At 41.9% G+C, this 21,430-nt stretch overlaps 1 protein-coding gene across 2 annotated transcripts in view; it reads right to left on the reverse strand.

Annotated features, from left to right (window-relative positions):
• Nucleotides 1–114: 114 nt before the first annotated feature.
• Nucleotides 115–21,430, reverse strand: part of uvrag (UV radiation resistance associated gene) — an 84,023-nt gene continuing 62,707 nt past the window's right edge. The window contains exons 14-15 of one of the 2 annotated variants that reach the window (XM_070982447.1): nt 13,832–13,923; nt 115–5,040 (exon numbers count right to left, since the gene is read on the reverse strand). In XM_070982447.1, coding sequence (XP_070838548.1) covers nt 4,212–5,040; nt 13,832–13,923 — 921 coding nt within the window. In that variant the 3' untranslated portion in view covers nt 115–4,211. Of the gene's footprint in view, nt 5,041–12,403; nt 12,527–13,831; nt 13,924–21,430 lie in introns of those variants that run through there. The other variant, XM_070982448.1, reaches the window with a different exon arrangement.

Below are 21,430 nucleotides of genomic sequence, written 5' to 3' on the forward strand. Positions count from 1 at the left end.
TGTGTCACACCTCAATGAGCTGCTGCATGAAGAGAGGTCTCCTGGCTGACTGATGGAGGATGGAAAGTGACATCGCTGAAGACACTGACACCTTTGTTTTTGTTTTGTTTTTTTCTGATAGTATATACGGTTGTAATCTGTTGTGCTATACCTTGCATTAAAGCTTTAATCACATCACTAGTCAAATCCTGTGTAGGACAGTTCATGATTCAGTTGGAAGATAATTCCTCTCTGGACTGGGTTCCACCCTGTGCTAATCATCATGATTTTTAACACTTTTGTTTAGCAATATTTCTTACTTTGATTACTTTAGACATTTTTTTAGTTTTCATAAATTGTGGGTTTTAATGATTAATTCTAGTTTGACTAATGTTAATTTGTGAGCATAATATGCTCAAATGGGGGAATGTGAATTCTTGTTATTGATCTTCTCTTTTACTCAATCATAAACATTCACTGTCTTAAAGCCAAATGAATAACCATGTCATATGATTAGGTGTGTGCGTGTGCCATAATCTGCTGACCATGACACCACGTATGTTATTATGCTCTGATTAAGTGAACCTTTTGTCCTGATTGTACAACACATCATGACGTGCCTATTGTGTCGACAGTGTTCTGATGGATAGATAGATAGATAGATAGATAGATAGATAGATAGATAGATAGATAGATAGATAGATAGATAGATAGATAGATAGATAGATAGATAGATAGATAGATAGATAGATAGATAGATAGATAGATAGATAGATAGATAGATAGATAGATAGACAGTAAGGAGGAAGTCCGTCTGCAGGTGTCAGAATAAACTCTCATAAAAGACAACGAATGACTGTGCTTTTTAGTACAAAATTGCCAGAACACCATTGACATTTTATCATTTAGCATTGAACCAAACCCAACGTGCACCTGTTGGTCACACATCTTGGGAGTGCTTGGTTTGTTTCACTTAGCATGCTGGGCGGGCGGTGCATTAGATTAATGATTGATGTAGATGCAAACCTTACAGTGAAGTGAAAATGACTCTCAGCTGCAGCCTCTGATAACTAGCCAAAATGTAAAAAAAGACTCATCACCCCTCTTTGATGCTGGCTAAAGTACAAATTATGACAGACAGGTAGAAAAATACATCATACGATGTTTCTCATGTTGCACTTGAAGCTTTTTCTGAAGTCAGCACAATATTTTACAACTGTTTCACAACAATAAAAAGGGATCATAGGTGCAGCATGTTCTCTAAAATCTAAATTAAGAACCTGTCAAGAACATACGGTTCTAACTTAGTTTAACTGTGCCACGTGTAAAAGATTCCAGATAAGACGCCTTCCAGGCAGATGAAAAACATATTAAAGCACGAAAGATGAAAAGCCCAAACCTTCCAGATGAATGTGATTCAGGCGTTTCGAAGGAGGATGAATCTGGAGTCTTTCCTGTGTCCACAAATGACTGATGGAGTAATGTCCTCATAAGTCATAAAAATATCAACCATATCTGTTCTTTATGCATAATCATGAGAACATGAATTGTAATTAAAGGCCCCTGGTCCAACCAGGCAGGTGGTTCCTTTAATTTTTATTTTTGATTAGTTAGCCAAGACTGTGCTGGAGGAGACATTTTCATTTGATACAGCAAGAAAAGCACAGGTGTAATTAATGATGAGTTCAATAACATCAATAAAGACATCTTTAATGTCATTAGTTCTGCCTGTGCGCTTCCTGCTATGACCGATCAACATGTCTGCTGTGACAAAGTTTCATTATTAATCCACAACTGTTTTGGTAACTGATAGTTTGATTCATTTTTAAGCGCAACATAATGAAGATTCCAAAGATTCAACTCCTCCATTTTCTGCTTCTCTTTGTCTTACATGATAGTAAACTGGATGTTTTTAGGTTCTGGAGAGCTAATCAGAGAAATTAAGCAATTTGATGGTAACTTCATGGGCTTTAGGGAACTCTGACATTTTATCAGCTCAATCCAAATCAATTCAGTGAGAAACAGCTGTATTAATCCAGCTCTAACATGGAGGCAGAGCAGAGGTCTATCAGGATGCAAACACCTGTTGACTTGTATTATGGCAGTTGTTCAGCCCTAACCCAGCCTCATCCCACCTTTGTGTTTAGTGCTAACTAGCACTACTAGCATGCCAACACACTACAGATGGCGATGACCATGGTAAACATTATAACATCTTAGCATTTAGCTCTTTCATAATGCTAATGGACTTCAACTGTTTCCAGGAGTCTGTTTTCATACCATTTTGAAACCATCATGGTCTCCATGTTTCATCCTCTAGAATTTCATTGCTGTACCAGGCAAACTTGAGCACACTCAGACCAACACAAATGTAGGCAGACAGATCGTAAAGGGGGCTACATACATACATGCCATTAGACTGCAAGTCTTTAATAACAAAAAAAAAAACAACCCTCCATACAAAAGTATATGTACATGGTCACTTACTGAACTGTATAGCAGTTTATGGAAATGATCTAACATGGTTCATCTTTTTGTTTTAAATACAATACTTCTCAACAGTCAGCAACCACACTGCTGGATCTGAAACACAGTGTGTGCTGCCAGTGGAGAGTTCACCTTTGTCACAGCGGGCGATGCAAAGTAGCTGTCCACATCAGGACCCAGACACTGGTTATGATATCAGTCTCACAATCGACAGTCAGAATGAGCGACATCCCAAGTGAGTGGGGAAAATAAAACCAGATATTGATTTCCTTTTAAACAAAGCACACACAACTGTTGAGAGACATAAATAACGCAATAACTGAACACCAGTGCAAAGAAAGCATTCAGAACATGGAGACACAAGACAAAATCACAGCCAATGGGATTGAGACACTTGCTATTAACACTTATAGTAGAGCCTGAGTGAGACATTCCAATGGAACACACATAGAATTAAGTTTTTGGTCTACTGAATATGAGAATCAGTGGACTTAACATTAACATTGGTGTTAATATTGATGGGATACATTAAAATTGAAAAAATAAAAGAGAAAAGAAAGAGGACACGGAGATGGACAGAAAAACAATTGCACCATATCCCTGCCATGTGCTGTAAGGTCCAATCTGCCACTCTTGTGATCCTTGTCTTAAGACCTGAAGGAGAAACTCGACCCTGTGTGGAGAATGAAGGCCGGGTTGAGTTGGTGCATGGGAGGAAATACCGTGTGTCACAGTTAGGGAGTCAGATTGGGCTACTGGTTCCAGCTCCCACCTCACTTTATAGTAGCACAATCCTGCCTGGTTCAAAGGTCATTGCTGGGATTACTGGAAACCTAACTGTGATTGGGGTTACATGCAAATGTGACGCACCAAACACACACACATACATACACACACGTACACATCACTTCCTCCCTCCTGCACACACCCACTGTCATGCACCTTGAAAGAAGGCTTGGGAAGCATCTAAACATTTGCTTGTGCAGTCAAAGGTGAAGTACTGGGAGAGCAGGCTGTGTGGCAGAGCATGACTCACTCCGATAACACTTCCAGTTGCAACCATTGTCTGTTTATATTAATGGTTCCTTAACTGATGTACTGTCCAAAAAAACTCAACTCAAGTGAAGAAGCAAGCAGATGCCTCTGTAGTCAAGGGGAAACTTGAGGTACAGTGATAAGGAAAAGGTTTTGGAGCTACTGCGCTGAAACATTTTTAAACCCTGATGCACTCAGGCTGATGTGTGGATGTGAATCTTAAACGCAATTTGGAGACAATGACGTTTTGTACGAGAAGTCAGGGGCTGTTACTGCAGTAAGTTTTTGAAGACAAAGTGCAAGCGGTATACATTGTGTGTCATTTTACATTAATGGTCCCCTGCAGCCTACAATAAGTGACATTAATTCATAGAGGTCAGAGAATTTTGAGAATAGAAATGTCTGAATAATGGTACATTGCTCCATCCGTTGTTAAAAAATATATTAAAGCTGGCATCAAAAATAAAAGTTAAGCTTACTGTCCCAATACCTGCACTTTTAACTGTGTCTCATTTAAAAGATTACTATGGAAATGTTTACAATAAGTGCAAATTGGTCATTATTTCAGAATAGCTCCTATGATTTTTGATGCTGCGATAAGGGAGTGGGGTCCCCACCCTTGTCCTCTCAGTTCATGTCCCTGCTTTGGATTTATCCAAACTCCCTGTGCGAGTTTCTTCATGCCTTCCTCTCTCCTTAGGTCCTGTGCCTCATTTATCAGAGCTCTTGCGTGGTCTGCGGAAGCTGGACATGTTCTCATTTAGTGCATAGATGCGCCTGGAGAACTCCTCAAACCCTGCAACGTCCAGCTCACCCAGCACTTGTTCATCACACTCCACAGCTACAGCGTGGTCCACAGGGATGCAGCGGTAGTCTTCCATTCGGGCCTCATCCGCTAGCCCTAACCCTAAGCCCAACCCGAGGCCTAAACCTGTGGCCTCTGTGCCCATGATCTCCTCAGCTTGCTCCACAGAGCAGCGAAGCTCTGGGACCAGGCTAACAGGAGCCTGTCCTGGTACCAAAGAGCCGTTCATGGCACCTGTGTGCTGACTAGTGGCCACTGTTTCCTCACCAGCGTCCTGCACTGTAGAAGAGTAGGATACAACTGTACTACTGGCTGGTTGCTCTTGTTCTTCTTCTTTATCTACTTCAGTCTCTCTGTCTATGCTTCTGTCCCCCTCGACTGCTGTCTCCCTCCCCTCCTCCTTCTCTTCCTTCTGCTCTCTCTCCTTGTTGGTCTCCGTAGCCTTAGCCAGGTTAAGTGAGGCCATGCCGGCATCAAGGGAGGAGGACAGGTGTTTGGCCGAGGGCGAGGGTGGTGCCAGGCCAGCTGGGGGCTGCTCTTCACCCATGGCTGTGTTGTAGCTGGGTGGAGGAGTTGCCTTGTACTTAGGCTTATCAGCCTCAGAGCTTGCCCTTTTCCTCAGGCCTCGGTCAGGGGAGCTGGTGTGGCAGGGGTATCCTATTTCCGAGGCAGGAGACACTCCCAGCTGACTCTTGGTTGGCACTGGGATGGAGCTAGAGACATGGTGTCTGTCACTGAGAGGAACAAAGAGAGAGAGAAACACACTGAATAAAAGAGGACATAAATAACAGCAATGACAATCAAACTATTTCTTTGCATAGTATCAAATTCAAGATACAATTTAGGCTGTATTCAATTTACTACTGTAAGCAATGATCCTGACAGCTAACATAAAAGACTGGGACTTTGTGAGCGGTCGAATGAGACGGCCATTGATGTCATCAGCAACCCTCCACCCTAAGCACACAACTCCTTCCCCCTGATCCAAGAGAGCTGTAGCTCTTTGCAAATCACTCCACCTTACAACACCCAGAAAACATTTATACAGCCTGTGAGACTACACTCACACACATTTTGCTGACTTGAAGCACGCAGCAGGCATCCACCCAAGAATGTCAGACATTTTTCTCAATAACAGATAACAGATTTGGGGTCTGGGACACCCCGCCCTACCCCAGTACTGGAGCCATAAATTTACTTAAATGGGGGGCCTCACTGCCTCTTCCGATAGCCAAGGCCAAGATCACCGGTCTACTTAAGAGGTCTGCTTAACGCGACCATTCCGCTATCTCAGGAGCACAGACAGTGTACTGTTGGGGTCAAAGGTTAAACAGGGCCTCCCTGTGCTCTCCAGAGATTCACATGTGTTAGTTAAAGTGTTGAGGACGAATCTCTGCTTGCTCAGTTAGACATGCAGCCATTATAGAAAGTAGTAATAATAATGTCCTTGGCACCGAGTCACTGGTTGATGTATGCATTTATTGTGTACTGCCTCCCTGTCTGACGGACAGTTTCGCCACTAATAACGACAACTCGTTAAAAGGGCCCTGACCTTAACCCATGCAGGCACCCTGCCGAGGTGGTCCTGACAGGGTTCACAGGCAGGACACTCTGGCGTGAAGAGAGGAAAAGCCTGTCTAGTTTTAAGTAAAACTTGTCAAACTTCAAAGTGCCTGTGAGTCAGTAAATGAGAACCATCCACGGTCTGAAAGTACAGTACGTACAGTAACCGCCTATAGTAACAACCTGTAAATACTGTAGCTCATGGCTAACATTAAAGATAATTGGAGACATGCAGTTGCAAATGCTGGATGGTCAACCAAGGTCAAAGTTAAGAAAACAAAGGCAGAGGGTAATGACCTGATCCTGTGAGGGTGTTCCTATTAAGTGGGCAGAGCAGAGGATGGACTGTGCTTTACTTGGCAGTATACGTCCCTCAAAACACATCATTTCATACAGCTGGCTTTAGCCTGGCCCTCTAACAAGCACATGGTCAACTCTGCTGAAAAGCATTTTGGGGCAAAATGGAAAAACAATGTGCTCTTTAACACCTAATGAAAGACAAATGAAAAATAATGAATGGAGAAAAGTAGATTGATTTGCCATCTCAAACACTTATCTGTGACTTTCCGAACGAAAGCATCATGTGCGCTTTGAAAGCCAGTCCAAAAATGCTAAGTCTGATTCGGTAGAGAGGAATAAAGACAGATGTCATGAGAGGTCAATTATCATTTAAGTAAGTGGAAAATGCGGTTCAGACTCTTCAAAACACAATACTGGTTTGGAAACTGGAGATAAGTTTAAGGTTTCCATGCGTCATTTCTACCAAGCTAATAAGAAACTACTGCATTTTTCAGCTTGACTAAGTGCCTCCTCAACAGCAACAGCTGATTAGATGGCTTTGATTTTGATTACCATCAGTCATTTTTATCCATTCCTCCCTCCAGCTGGGTCTCTCACATAATCCATTTGGTCTGATTTTAGCTGGCCATCTATGCCACAAACAAATGTATTATTGACACTGACATAAAATCACATGGTCATCACACCAGGTCTTTTGCATAATGAGGAATTTCGTATTTGGACCGTGGTATTTTGTTCCATTTGGTTTCTAGGTTAGCTCTTCTTTTGCATCAAATTGTGCAGCATTGTATGAGTAACAGAGGAAACTGGGTGTGTCAGTCAGGACTTGAGCCAAGCAAACCTCTGGGCAGCCATAACATTTTTTTTCTTGAAACATTTTAACTGTTGAAATGATGACATGTTTTTTAATGCGGGCAATTAGGCTACACATGTATGGCCACTGTGAGCATGTGTGCCAAATGAGGACGGTTGGAAGGCAGAACTGCTGAAAAACATTTTTTCAAGTTGACTGGAAAAGCTGGAACTCATGCAGTGTTGCTCTCACACAGTGAATAAGACCAAATACTTACAGTACCTTGCATAAGCTAACTGTGTCTCTTGTTGACATTCTTGGTACACTGATTGTTCAGATTCAACATTTAACCTGTTCCCTCTCTGAACTTTCTTTATCCTTGCATCATTCATTCTTAAAAGTAGTATTTAAACAGCCTTTTAAAGAGGTGGAATGGAATTCCAGGGATGGCAGTGTGTGTCTGTCTGTTTGTTGGTTGGTCCAGCACTACGATCCAGAGCAGACTGAAATATCAGTCCAATATGCTCTCTATACAGTTACTGGAGAGTTTGCCATCATGTTCCCCAGAGGATGAATCCTACTACTTGGTGTTTCCCGTGACTTTTACTCTTTTCCACCACAGTTCAAGATTTCCACTTATCCAGTTAAATCTCAACATGCACTTGATGGATTAGTAAAACATGACACAGATCATGTTCATGGTTCCTAGAGGATGAAACTTAAAGACTAACCCCCTGACTTGTACTCAAGCACCACCATGAGGCTGACATTTGTGGGTTTGAATGAAATATTTCAACAACAACAACTGAAAACATTGTCATGAAATTTGCTTCATGCATTCACGTCCCCCTCAGGATGAGTTGTTATGACTGTGGTGATCCCTGGACTGTTGATCACCAGTTAAACTTTCAAATTTGTTCAGCATTATTACTTCATTCTAGCATGCTAATGTTAGCAGTTAGCTTGTATTTATCAACCACTGTGCCAAATCACAGCCTCAGAGTGCTGCTGTTTGTGGCTGTGGATTTCATTTTGTTAAAAACATAGTTGGGTTTAAATATTGAGTGTCTGAGTTCTGTGGAAACAATATTCATTCTTGATTTGCCAGGCATCACTGAGTCATGACCCGTATATTAATGCTTACCCTGTTAGATGCTGCGGTCCACTGGAAGCAGTTATTGTGCATGTAATTATGTGATTTGGCAAATCTTTAGCATTCCTCATCTCATAAGCATATTAAATGTTTTAAACATCCCACTGTAATGGCTTGCTTTGGGAAAGGTTGCTTTCAACAACTATTACACAATACTACAATGACTGGATCAATAAAAACAATAATGAACAAAGCTAAAATAACATATTCCATTAACCCGCATGAGGAAACTACCCCTATGTGTACACTATTAATAAAGATGGGACTTTAAAATTAGAGGGCTCAGATTTCAAATACTCTGTGAAACTTGGACTTTGTCCAAGACATTCATGAAGAGCAAAGGGAATTCATGATAGCAGCTCAACATACCATACTGATGGGAAAAAGGCCTGTTGCCCATCCCTAATGCATGATACACAGCTGTGCAGTGATAGGTTTCCTCCACTGACAGTAAGTCTTTAAGTTTCACTGGCTCCCAGCCTCTCTTACATTACCCCCACAACAACTTTGCTGCACACTGTAAATGCTGCTAAGAGGCTTCTGTCTAAATCATCAAGCAGAAAACGTGACACGCTGAGCCAGAAATCGCCTTCACTCCTCAAAGCTTTCGGCCTGCTCTCTTCCTTTCCACTGCTGATGTCAAACCTGGCATATTTCAGGCTGACTCTGGAATTCAGTCAGCCAGACCTTTCCACTGTGCAACCCCCCCAACAGGCTATGCAACATGCCCCTGTTCATATCCAAATCCTGTTAAGGAGCCATAATTTTGGGCCAAAACAAACAATGGCAGATAAGATTTGGTTGTTTGATGTGGTTTAGGGAAATCCCTGTGAAACTACAAGAGCAAACATTACTAAAATTTGATATGCAGTATGCTGGAAGCTATGGACTTTTTTTTTTTTACTGTCTGGCCTATGAAGACAGGGAATCCTCACAGCATAGCATGTGCAACATGATCAACAAGCTAACAATATAAACACCCTCACAGTGCTCAAAGGTACTTTATCTGAAACATCTATTGCAAAGTTAATGCTGCTTTTTCTACAGCAAAAATATACCGGTATTAAAAATAAAAGCAAACTAGAATCCCCGCCGCAGGGTTGTATGCAGTTAACATACATGTCTGTCCACACTCAGAGAATACGTGTAGTGAAGCCGGTGAAGGAATTTAATAAAAGTTATTAAGTTTATTTTTGGACTCAATGAAAGTTATCACTGTATTGACATGTATGATTCCAGAGAATCATTTCTAGTGAGAAACAAGCTGTCTTCACTTAGAGACTGTTTTTACAGAGTACAGAGGACTGACAGAGAGCTTCATCACATGGTGCAACAACAACCACCTGAAGCTCAACATCAGCAGAACCAATAAGCTTGTGTTGCTGCTGTTCTATGGTAGTCAGTATTATTATAGTGAAGTAGAAACATTACACATTACCTTAAAATAACAGCTTAAAAGTTTTCATTTTGGTGGTACACTGACTTGTAATAGGAAGAATGGCTCCTCTTTTCCCAGTCTGTGCCTGTTCTTGCACTATGTAACTTGGGTTGAGCGGGTACGATCTCCATGGAGCAGCACGATGTCACTACAGCTAGCTACTTCTCTGCGTTCTCTGTGAAAACTGCGGCAGCACATTTGCGGATATTTTGGACACATACTCTCGATCAGTGTTGGACTGCCTTGTCTGGACATGTCACGGACATCCTAAAAGTGGTAGGAATTTGCAATTTATATATACATCATCCATATGAAAACATAAGCCGTGCAGTGAATAGTAGGAGTACTGTTTCTGATGTGTTTATGATAAGCAGTGTACCATGTTACTGAAACTTAACACACTTGGTCAGTTAATTTAGATGATATGGACACATTGATACTGTATGTATTTATACTATATGTGTCTATAATGTATATGATCTATCATGTTTTAGTAACTTCCTTTAAAAGAATTAAGCATAAGCATGTGGTTGGTTAAAATAATGGTTTACAGAAGGAGAAAAAAATGGAATAGAAATTGCATTATTATTCCCAAAGGATAAGGGGGAAGTGGTTTTTGAAGAACCACTGTTCCTTAAAAGAATATCACATGAACAGGAAAATGGAAATATTCCTCATCTATCCTTACATACATCAACCATCATCATAAATATAGTAAATCCATAGGACACCTGTCAGTATCAATGTACCTTCAAAATCTTTATTATACTGTATATATTATAGGTAGTGTTGTGCTAACTTTTCACTCACTATGGGGTCTTTGGGGAGTTTCACATCCTCCAGCTGCAGTGTTGAATATGCCCAGCCAGGCGCTCTGCCACACCTTGCCTCCCCCCCGTGTATGTAGCCCTGCTTCCAGCCACCGGAGCGGGATTAGGGCCCCTGTGAGCCTGTGCCAGGCCCTCAGCGGATGTGGAGCGGCAAATGGGAGCATGTTGAACGCATTTACTTTGATCTCAGCAGACTGTACAGTTTACAAAGAGCTGGTTTCTGGTGCTGTCTCTGTCTGCCCCATGGTAATAGATTCACCATTTTTCCGCTGTTTCTCATCCTTCAGTAAGATTAAAAAAAACCTCTACTGCCCATTTTTCACCAGAGCTGGACTGTATATATTATGACATGTTATGATGTGTGTCTAAGGCTGTACTGTTTGAAAGTGTATAAAGATATGATCAGCAGCTCGCCAGAGGAGCATCATATAGCCCACTGTACAAAAATAACATACTTTTTAGTACATTTTTTTTCTTACATACACTCTGCTATTCTGCAGTTATTCCATCCAGTCTGTATAAAAGGTCCAAGATGAATCCACTATACTCCCATTGTGTGGTTCTCTGTGCTACGGGAAAGGCTCTCCCTGCAGACTGGATGCATGCTGAATTAGTTCTACATGGAGGGAGGAACCGTTTCCAAATCTGCTCTGGAAACGGTGCCCTCGGTCATATCCTTCATCACATCATCCCTGTTTGGATGCATGGAGGGGAAGAAAGAGGTGGCAAGGAGGGACAGAGGAAGCAGATGAGCCTCTCGCTCACAGTCTATAGGATAATTACCTGCAGCTGCCATGTGGCTGTTTTTATCCATATTTCATAAGTTGGTTCCCAGCGCTGGAAATTGTATCTGAATTTATTGTATCTGAATTTAGGCAAGAACAAGAAAGAAAGCAAGGCTGGAACTGATGTACAAAGGAAATTAGTGTATATCCTCCTTATTACAAGGTACTATGAAGCAGTCACCTCCCCATCTTTGCTGGAGGCTTTAATTTAGGCTGAAGGTGCAAGGTCCTATGATGAGAGGAGGGGAAGTGTATTCACTGTAACTTAAATCTTAGGACATATATATATATAAGAATAGTATATAGTATAGAAAATATATATAGAAAGTTTGACATTTTCCCATCATGCTTTTTTGCATAAATTATACCATTTTGTAAATAAATCCTGACTTATATTTCATCACTACGGAGCTTCTTACAGAACGGTACGTCTTGCTTGTCTGAGTGTGGCTTTTAAAAAAAGGGACATTTTAACATCGTGGTGGATAACTGAACACAAAGATGCCAGTATCACAATGTACTGTACTGTCCTGCACTGAGGGGTTGCAGGATAGTTAAAAGTTAAAAGCTTAAGAGCTTAAGACAAATGAAAACATTTTTTTAGAGATGACTAGCATGATGCAAAGAACGACAAACTGAAAGCTAAAGCTCACTAACTGACATGTTGTATCTCGCTTGTATATATATGTGTACAAATATGTAACATGTGGTTCAATAGGCGTTAATTACTAAGCTTTAGAGGTGGCTGTGGGTGGATGTTAATTTGGGACAGAGCCAGGCAAATTGTTTCCCCTGCTTTGACTTGTTCTGCTAAGCTAAGCCAATCAGCTGCTAGCTGCTTCAAAGAGAGGTATCAATCTTCTCATCTAACTCTGGGGAAGAAGGCAAATACACATTTTCCCCAAATGTTGCACAATTGTATTTCTTTATGCTGTTGCTAAATCTACTGCTCTAGTAGCTGAGCTCCATATTGTATGAGAATACGAGTGACTGATCTCATTGTATGTTTTTGAAGTTCAGTGCTGCTCGAGGTGATGAGAAAAACAGTCTCTTGATTCTCAGCTGATGACTTCTGAGTCAGTTCTTGTCCCTGTGGTCTCGTTGTTGCACAGGAGTGTGGCTGTGGCAAGCCACTGTAAAACTGTTAAACTCTCACCTTCACCTCTTTTAAAACTTCCACGCATGTGTACACACACATACACACAGACAGCACACGTACACACACGCCCACTCACATAGCTTCAGGGATCGTGGGCCCATGCTTTCATCTCATCTATCTTTGGGCCCTTCCACTTCCCATTAAGGAGGGGGGTGGTGGAGGGCTGATTTGAGAGCTGAGGCTTTTCATGGCTTCTTCCCTTTCAAAACAAAAGATTATTCAATTAATGTGTGTAATACACATTTTCCCCTTTGCTGACCCTAGGAGAGGAGTGGAGATCAAAGACAGCTTTCTCTTTTGCACTGGAGCTGAAGTCTGACACAGCCTCACTCTCAGGTTTTAGTGAAGGGTTACCCACAGGCCATAAGACTGCTGCAGGAGAGAAGCTGAGATCTAAGCATTCCACTTCACCGGGACAAAGTAGCTGCTGCAAATACTATCAAATTCTGCCTGTTAAAAGTGAGGAGGTACTTATGATGAACAGAAGCTTTACATCATTTCAAAGGTGTAAATTCAAGTGTAAATTCTACTAGTTATGGGATACAACGAGGAACCTGTCTAGGACCATTTATAATCCAATGTTTTTACAAGTGGTCTATCATTAATCCTAGTCAATGCAAAAGACTGTGTGTGTGTGGACAATTCATCTAAATATCTACGCACTCTCTCAATATACAGAGAGAGAGAGAGAGAGAGATTGCCAAACTGGTAAGTACAGTAACAGTTGAATGATCTCTTTTCCTCCATGTCTATCTGTGTTGTATCATGTATCATGGACAAAGAGCTGATAGTGTTGCGTTACGTATTCCAGAAATAACTTTTGAGGGGAAAAAAACTGAAAACGGGTCAGGTATGACATCAATGCCATGTGTCTGCCTTGCTGGTAAATCAGCTGTTCCCTGGGACCGCAAAGGTTTAACCCACATGTTTTAACTCTGTCGCCAGAATAATGCTTTGAAGATTTTTCATGGAATGGAGAACTACTTTCTGAACCAGTGATCTCTGATCTAGTCTACACTGACAGTCGTAGTTGTTTAGATTATTATCAGGAGTTAATTACATGCTCACAGACATTTTCAGAAAAAATGGCCTTCAAATGAGTGAGGTCAGCCAAATTCTAATGACCATGCATGCCAGCAAAACACAGACAGGATGCTTGCAGCACAGCAGCTGTTATCTTCAGTCAATAATGCTATACTACAACCAAAAACCTTATCATGCTCATAGTTCACAAATTAAGCTGTATTATATTAACGTTCATTTCATTATCTCAACTACTCAATGACATTACACTGACTTCCTATGTTGAGCCTCCATGGGGGTCACAGGGGTCATAACAAATGAAACAGTGACAACAAAAATGATCAATTCATTAAAGAAGTAAACTATTCTGATTATTTCAAAAAGTGATTCAGTTTCAGGTGTCACTTTTATAGGCCATCATTCTGGCTTCAGTGACCTGTGAAGAAATATTTGAGATGTGATGTGTCTTTCTGGTTCTTACCATCGGACCAGCAGGCCATGTTCCAGAAAGTTCTTCAAGTTGGGTAGTGTCTGCTGCAGGTCTGGGGTGGTTAAGCCATGTTGATATCTCAGCTGCAAGAAAAGGGAACACATACTGAAACATACCTCAAACAACCCACCACATTTTATATCCCTACATCCCTAAATACCCTCCATATAGTGTATGCTGGGCTAGCACTAATGCAAATCGCACGTATGCACGATCTCCATGTTTGGATGTCGTTCAGAGAAGAAAGAAATACTACCAACAGGAGAGGTCTGAAGTCTACATTCTTTCACCATGACGCAGTTCTACTCTTCCCATCAGACTATTACTCATCTGGACACACAATGGGCAGCCTTCCCTGATAACAGGCATGTGCACTAATATGTAAGGTGTGTGGAAAGACAAGGGATGAGATGCGGGTGGCAAGAACAGCCAAATTCGCTGTTAAAACATCTGGACGAAATGGGGCAAAGAGAGCACATTAGAAATCCCATTACATTCTCCCATGATCTCTCCCTCTCTTGTCAGTAGACCCACTACTAAATTTGGCCTTGAATGTTCCCTCCCTTGCACCACAGTGATTTATTTCAGGTTGATAGAATCAAATCTGGCAAAAAAAAACCCAACAAGGCCACCTTGAAACTCCAGCTCTGCTGCCAGAAATATCTCCTCTAACAGTTGTGCGATGTCACAGCAAGCCAACTCTTGTCCCGGAGAGTTTATTTAACCTATATTACTGAACAGCAGAGGAGCATCATGCTGCACGTCCAGCCTATCTCACTGAGACTCCTCTGTCACACACACCGCCTGCACCAGCTGACATCTGTTTTGTTTCCACTCGGGTGCCACAGCAACCACTCTGAGCTTTACACACACTTCAGGCGAAGCACACATGCCTCTGACACACCACTCACCCAAGATAGCATACGGCTTCTTCATTAGCACAAAATTGATGAATGACATGATAATAATTTAATTACAGAGAAAAAAATCTTTGAGCCTCAGAGGGCAAAGGTCACAATTCCTTGTTTTTCAGTTTAGGATTAGACAAATGGTTTTCAGGGCACCAGCAGCCCACAAAACACATCAATACCTGCCTTCTTGTGGTAAAGGCTGTAATATATATTCAGAACCACACTGTAGTGCATACATAGTGGTTCTTAAGCTTGATTTATGGCAAGAGGAGTGGCTTAGGAGGAGTACACATAGGTTAAATCTGTATGTGTGTCAAACTTGAACTCTACTTCTACTATGAAATGGCTGAATCCCATTCTGTCTGGACAGCTGCAAGAACAAACTGTGCGGTATGAATGGTACAGTATGTGTGTTAAAGTGTGTCTGTATTCATGTTCCAGTATGTTTGCGCATGTGTGTGTTCTGGCCTCAAATGGTTCGGGTCTGTTCGGGGAGTGACAGAAACAACAATCATGACAGTATCAGAGGATGGATTTATCAAAAGAAGCTCAGATTGAGAGAGTTGGACAAGGGGTGTCACCTCGAAACCCAGCTGGTGATGGAATGGTCCAAAATCTACGAGAACAACATAGAGGTCCATTCATGGCTCAGAGTAAACCTCAGGGTCTGACCAAATGACGGCGCTGCGCTGTCCACAGGGCTGGCTGAACGGAATTGGGTTTGAAACAGTAGGCCAAGATCAATAACGGCACCAGTTTAGAGACAGAAAGAGCATAGCAACATTGGGCAGGGGGCTTGCTTGTTCTGTGGCCAGATGCTAAAAAAAGGAAAATCCCAATCTCATGGAAATCTCAAGGTTACGGTCTAGAAAGTATGAATCAGAAATCGTGAATCAGATATGAGCAAAGAATAAATATTATGGCTTCAGCAAAGGGAAACAGCATTTGTTGGATATACTGTATGCTTTCTTCGATTCTTACTTAGAAGGTGTGAAAATTTGCTATCCATGAGTCCCATTACTTGGCCTGCACTCTAAAGTGCGAGTGTAAAAACCACACTGCGTGCCTGACAGGAGCCCTATGTCAAATTACACGCCTGTATGTCTGAGAGTGTGTGGGAGAGAGGAAGAGCGTGAGTGTGCATTTGTATGCATGCCTCCTATTGTTTTCCTTGTGTGAAGAGATCTTGCCAAGCGTGCAGCACACGGAAACTGGATACGGGTGAAGACAAGAGAGTGATGGGTGACATCACTGGGTTTTGTTTGGGGTGGGGGTGGGGATTAAAAACTAGGAGGATGTTACTGGGAAGCACATGTGTGGATGCTTAATGCCTCCAACAAGCCAACACATTTACATGCATGTATGTTCACTCGGGCTTTCGCCAAATCTCTGCCAGTGGGCAACAACAACACTTGAGTTAAGTGTCTGGTTGGCAGCAGCGCAGAGCCACCAGCACGGGGTGACTGATGATTCACACTGTCTTCGTAATCAGATGTGTTAAACACATTCAGACAGTTTGGAAGACTGAATGCTGCAGCCCTACAGCTGACCCAGCCAGTCTCTATCAATATTCATAAATTGGTCTGGCCCTCCCTGGTGGAAGCTGAATTCAGTTTCTCTTCAGAGTGCGCTGTACAGTATATGTACTGTGTTGCTCGTGGCCTTTGTCCTGGGAAGGCATATATCCTGGATGCTGGCTGTCAAATATGCAACCATCAGCTCCCTCCCTTCTTTTCTGCTCACTTGAGACAAGCAGAAAAACATTAGTGACCCTGTTGTGTCGTCTGGAGGAAAAGAGCACAGAGAATGTTGTAAAAGAGGAAGAAATGTGTGAGGCGGCTTAATGACATGAAGCTGGGTTTCCAGTTGTCGGAGCCATGAAAGCTCTGACTGTAGGATGGAAACAAACAGCTGAGCATGAAGGTTTAGATTCTGGTCTATGAATCTGGTTTTTGTGAGTTTGTTGTGCTGACATGAGGTAAAAAACACAGCAAATTGATTTCTGTTGCACACAACAGGAATGAAAATTTACACAGTCCACAACCCAGTAAAATGAGTATCTCAGAAATTTCATACAAACACAGCAAGGAGAAACAATCTCTGAGTGTTTCTATGTCAACAACTCAAGACTAGATGATAGAAATTGCTCAGAATCAGTCCACTTGAGGCAGCTTGTCATTTCTAGTTTCCCTTTCTTTCATCATTGTGATGAATGCTGGGGGAGTCCTTTGCCTGCTTGTACGTATGTGTGTATGGAAGAGTGCTTTCAAGCTGGCCACGGGGTTCTTTGTAATGGGGCTAACCAGATCGTGGTGAGAAATTTCCAGGGCCCATTGAGGACGGCTGAAAGGCGAGAGGAGGTGAAGGGGAGGAGGTGGAGTGGGGGCACCCACTGGGGATCTTTCGCATGATGACATAGTGAAACAGATCCGGCCACATCTCCTCATTGCTGCTCACACCTTTGTGTCTAGACACTCCCTTCCCTGTTTACCTATTCAACAAGACCCACTAAGGGCCTTGGAGAGTCCGCGGCATCTGTGGTGGGTAACCAGTTGGTATGACTGCAGGGTTTGGTATGAGTGTGTGTGAGAGTTCAGAGGATGGACGCAACTGACCTGTTATATCTGAGAGTCTGGGGACTCATCCTCATCCATCTCAAAGATAAAGTAACAGCCCAAAGTATGCAGCAGTGTATACAGCCCCTAGTCTGCCAATCCACTGGAGCCATGACCACACATAAACACATTCAAACTGACTAGAGCCGACGGGAACCAGTCAGTTTACAGTGCATGCCACCCATCATTTGGCAAAACTTGCTTGTTTGCCCTGAGCTCTGTACAGCGGCTAAACAAACACAGCCTGGCTTATGCCACGTATTACTGTTTCCCTGAGGTTGTCAGTACTAATCACCCTCAGATCAGACCACAAATGTGGGCGGGCTGCAGAGAATTTTGAGGTTGATTGTTGATGATGTGGTGTCGGAGGGTGGCCCAGGTAACAAAGCACACCTCCTCCCACCCCGCCTTTTATGCTATGAGGTCACCGGAGGAGCCGCCTGTCAACACAGACATCCCAACAGTTCAACTGGCGCATATAATTAGCGGTATTTGACAAGTGGTCTTCCATCGTCACTGGAGGTGGACAGTGGAAGAAATGTGGGACACAGGATATTTTCATCAAGAGCGTTGCATTTCATGTGTCAAAAGGTGAAAAGTCTCCAAATGAAACTCTGGAGTATCCTGTGTGTGTCTGACCTGCATCGCAGACAATTACCCCCTGATTTAGAATCAGCAGGCTTTAGTCCACTGGGATAAAAATAGAAATGGCTATTTTACAGAGTACATAGGTATTACATACTCCCTGGGGAAGATAATCAGGGAGCTCATTAGATCCTATGACAGCTTGTTGTAGAGGGGCTAACCAGGTGTTCCTCCCTCCACCATCCCTCTGGTCAAACTGTGGACTGGAAACTTCAGCGGAGACCGTGAGGTTGAAGCAGACATTAGAAGCATACACAGACCTCATATGTAGAGAACTGGTGCTATGGGAGATAACCTGCCACTGAGAATATGTCAGGGCTGTGCCACTTCTGGTTAAGATGATCCATGAACAGCTTGTACATCGGTGGAAAAAAAAAAAAAAAAAAAAGAATTAAAATAAAAATCAGCTCCTGTCACTTCTATCAACATTTCTACTGATCCTGCCAGTCTGCACGCTGTGCTTCTAATCATTAAACCAAAGCTAACAAAGTGGCCAGTCAAACTGTATCGTCAACTATTGAGTTTTTGAAAGTTAAAACTGTTGCTCAATTACTATGCAAAACTCACACATTGTGCAGGTGAGTCCAAGAAAATAGCGAAAACCGTGAGATTTTAATGTGCTGTGCTTTTATCTAATGATGCATTCAACTCTATTTGGAGGGATACGGGTGGGAATGTATATGGGCCACTCCTCAAAGATTTTAATGCATGGAATTTCAAGTGAGACATGCAATAAAATGCTCAATAACCAACAGTTTCCTGGCTTGCGAGAGCGGCCAGTGCATAAAAACCACACACCCCACACAGAGTTCATGTTTTGTTCATGATTAAGATCAAGGATCTATCAACTTCAGCCAAGAACTTGCCTGCAGATGATTCCAGACCAGACTACAAGCTCGTGCTGTCCTCATGGCAGCAGGTGAAGTTTTAGTCTTGTCATTACAGTGGTCATTAAATGTGTGTACACGCCTTCTTGTTTCCTGTAATCTTCTCATTATGCCTCTTTGTTTTCGTACAACCGACTCACACAGTGGCACGTCGATCCAATTACTTTTAGTCTTTGTTTACAGCTCTGTGAGCCGCACGTAAGCTCGGGATCTTTTGATCGACATATTTTCTTCTGTCGGCCAACAGATCTGTTGTTGCCAACTTCTCGAAGGTTGAGTCCCTCTTTGAGGAAGTAAACAACCCGTTCACCTCAGTGGGCTGATACGGTGCACGTTAGAACGCAGTATTTACATACACTGAGATTTCCGTCTGATCTGTTGTTTTGACATTTCAATAAACAATTTGACTCGTCCAGTATTGGCGTTATCATTGTGGTCAAACTGCAAAGCCAGACCTCATACGTTTTCGTGTTATACAGTATATTTATTTCAACCCCAAACCTTCAGCATAACAGAACTACGCTCAACTATTACTTTGAACGTGGGGAAGACAGCAATATCACGATTTCTTGCCTTGCAGCAAACCCAGAAAGTGTAAACTAGGTTGTTACCATGACAACTACTCTTTGACATTTCAACTGAACTGCACTTTTGCCTTTGCAGTGTTTGTAGCTATGAATAACAGACAAATAACTGCAGCGTACAGTTGTACCTCACACAGGCCACCTGTGTGTCTTAAGTACTTATCATTTCTTATCACTAATCTCATTTCTTAAGTAACTTGTGCACATAGTTTGTCAATATTTGAGTTGTTTTGTTAACATTAGAATACATATGTGAAATATATCAACCTAACAATGCAATCCAATCAGAAGGTGCTTTGAGACAATTAATAAAATTGGTTTCGGGTCATAACTTTGATCATTAAGAAATCAGTTCCTTTTCCCTGCCATAAGACCCCTTAACTTACTAAAATATTGCGTTATAAAGCAGCCATTAGTTTGGGACATGTCTTCTTTCTAACCGCTGCAAAAGAAATGCAAAAAAACAACTGCCTTTCTTTTTTTTTTTTGGTTGGAAAACTTACAAATCCATCCTGAAACACATGAAGCCAATATGGCAATGTTTGGAGGTGATATTTTAGGTTAAAAAATACATTTACATTTACATTTTTAGAAAATGACTTCTTGGAGCCATCATGTTCCAACTATAAAAGACTCAAATACAAATATGATGTAAGACTGAACGTTACGGTATTATTATCTAACTCAGTGTATTCTGCCTTCTGTTTTTTGTCATTCGATTCATATCATACAGGATCCCCCCTCTAAGAAACTCTTTCTAGCTCACTGGCGAATTTGAAATGGTTGATTATGTTTGCTGCAGTGCGGTGCTCCTATGATTCCACCCATCTGGCTTATCGTGGGCACATAATGAAAGTCATTCTGTACAGCTGTCACTCATCCCCTAAAGACATTACAGTGAAATGTTGACCAAGATGCATCCAACATGGCCGAGACAAAAAGGCTGCAGATGGAAGCTGTGACGTGAAGTGAGATAATGACTGCAAAGACATCTTAGAGGAGAGCGAGAATACGACAATATTTCAAGTCTTACCGTCCCTGTTTTTAGATTTTACATTTGCAGCTATGTACTGGACAATGATAGGTAAAACTCCACATGACGCAACGGCAACTCAAAACCTCAACAATCATGCGGTACAGTGTGGAATATGAAATCCAACATGATTAATTGCTACAGCCTTTCATGTGTCTCAATAAATATACAGAGCAGGGCTGAAAAGCTGTTTGAGTCTGGCTATAGTCATATAATTCATTCACAACAGAAATTCACTTCCCTTAACGTCGGCGCAGTTTTCTGGCCTTGAATACGTGCCACACTCGTCATAATCATCCAGCCTTCAAGCCAAACTGAGAATCTGGATTCATAAACACCACGGGCGTTTGCTTACAACAGGAAATATCTTCCCACATATTTAGAGTGTGAAAAATCCATGCCGTCTTCTACGTGACTTGTAAACGGCATTTCTGATTTTCACATGCTAAGTTCTGAGTTAAAAATCACTACATTTTTATTTCTTTCAGTTCTTAACATTCCAACTTTGTAACATAGAAAAAGCCATCCTGAAATGTTGACACTTCAAAATCATGGCTAGGCCAGAGGCCTAATGGTTCATCTAAATGGCCTGGCTTCAAAGGGTCCAAAGGGCAAACAGACAGAGAAAAGGATCAACAAAGTATCACATTATTAACTCTTCTATGTGTTGAGTTTCTTTTCACAAAAAGGTTCAGAGGAAGTAAACCTCCAACACAAGAAGCAGCTGTGCAGGAACTCTTCAGCACTATTTCGTTCCACATTCAGAGCTCAGATGGACAAAAAGAAGAGAGCTGAATCTGTGGAGTTCACCAATGACACAGCATTTCCATTGCAAGCAACATGTGTATTTTGCACTGACTGGACAGAAGCCGGATGGAGTCTCTCCAGTCTTTATCAGATTTTGTGTCAATATTA

This window comes from Chaetodon trifascialis, chromosome 16 (genome assembly GCF_039877785.1).
Source record: "Chaetodon trifascialis isolate fChaTrf1 chromosome 16, fChaTrf1.hap1, whole genome shotgun sequence".
NCBI classification, from domain to species: Eukaryota; Metazoa; Chordata; class Actinopteri; order Chaetodontiformes; family Chaetodontidae; genus Chaetodon; species Chaetodon trifascialis.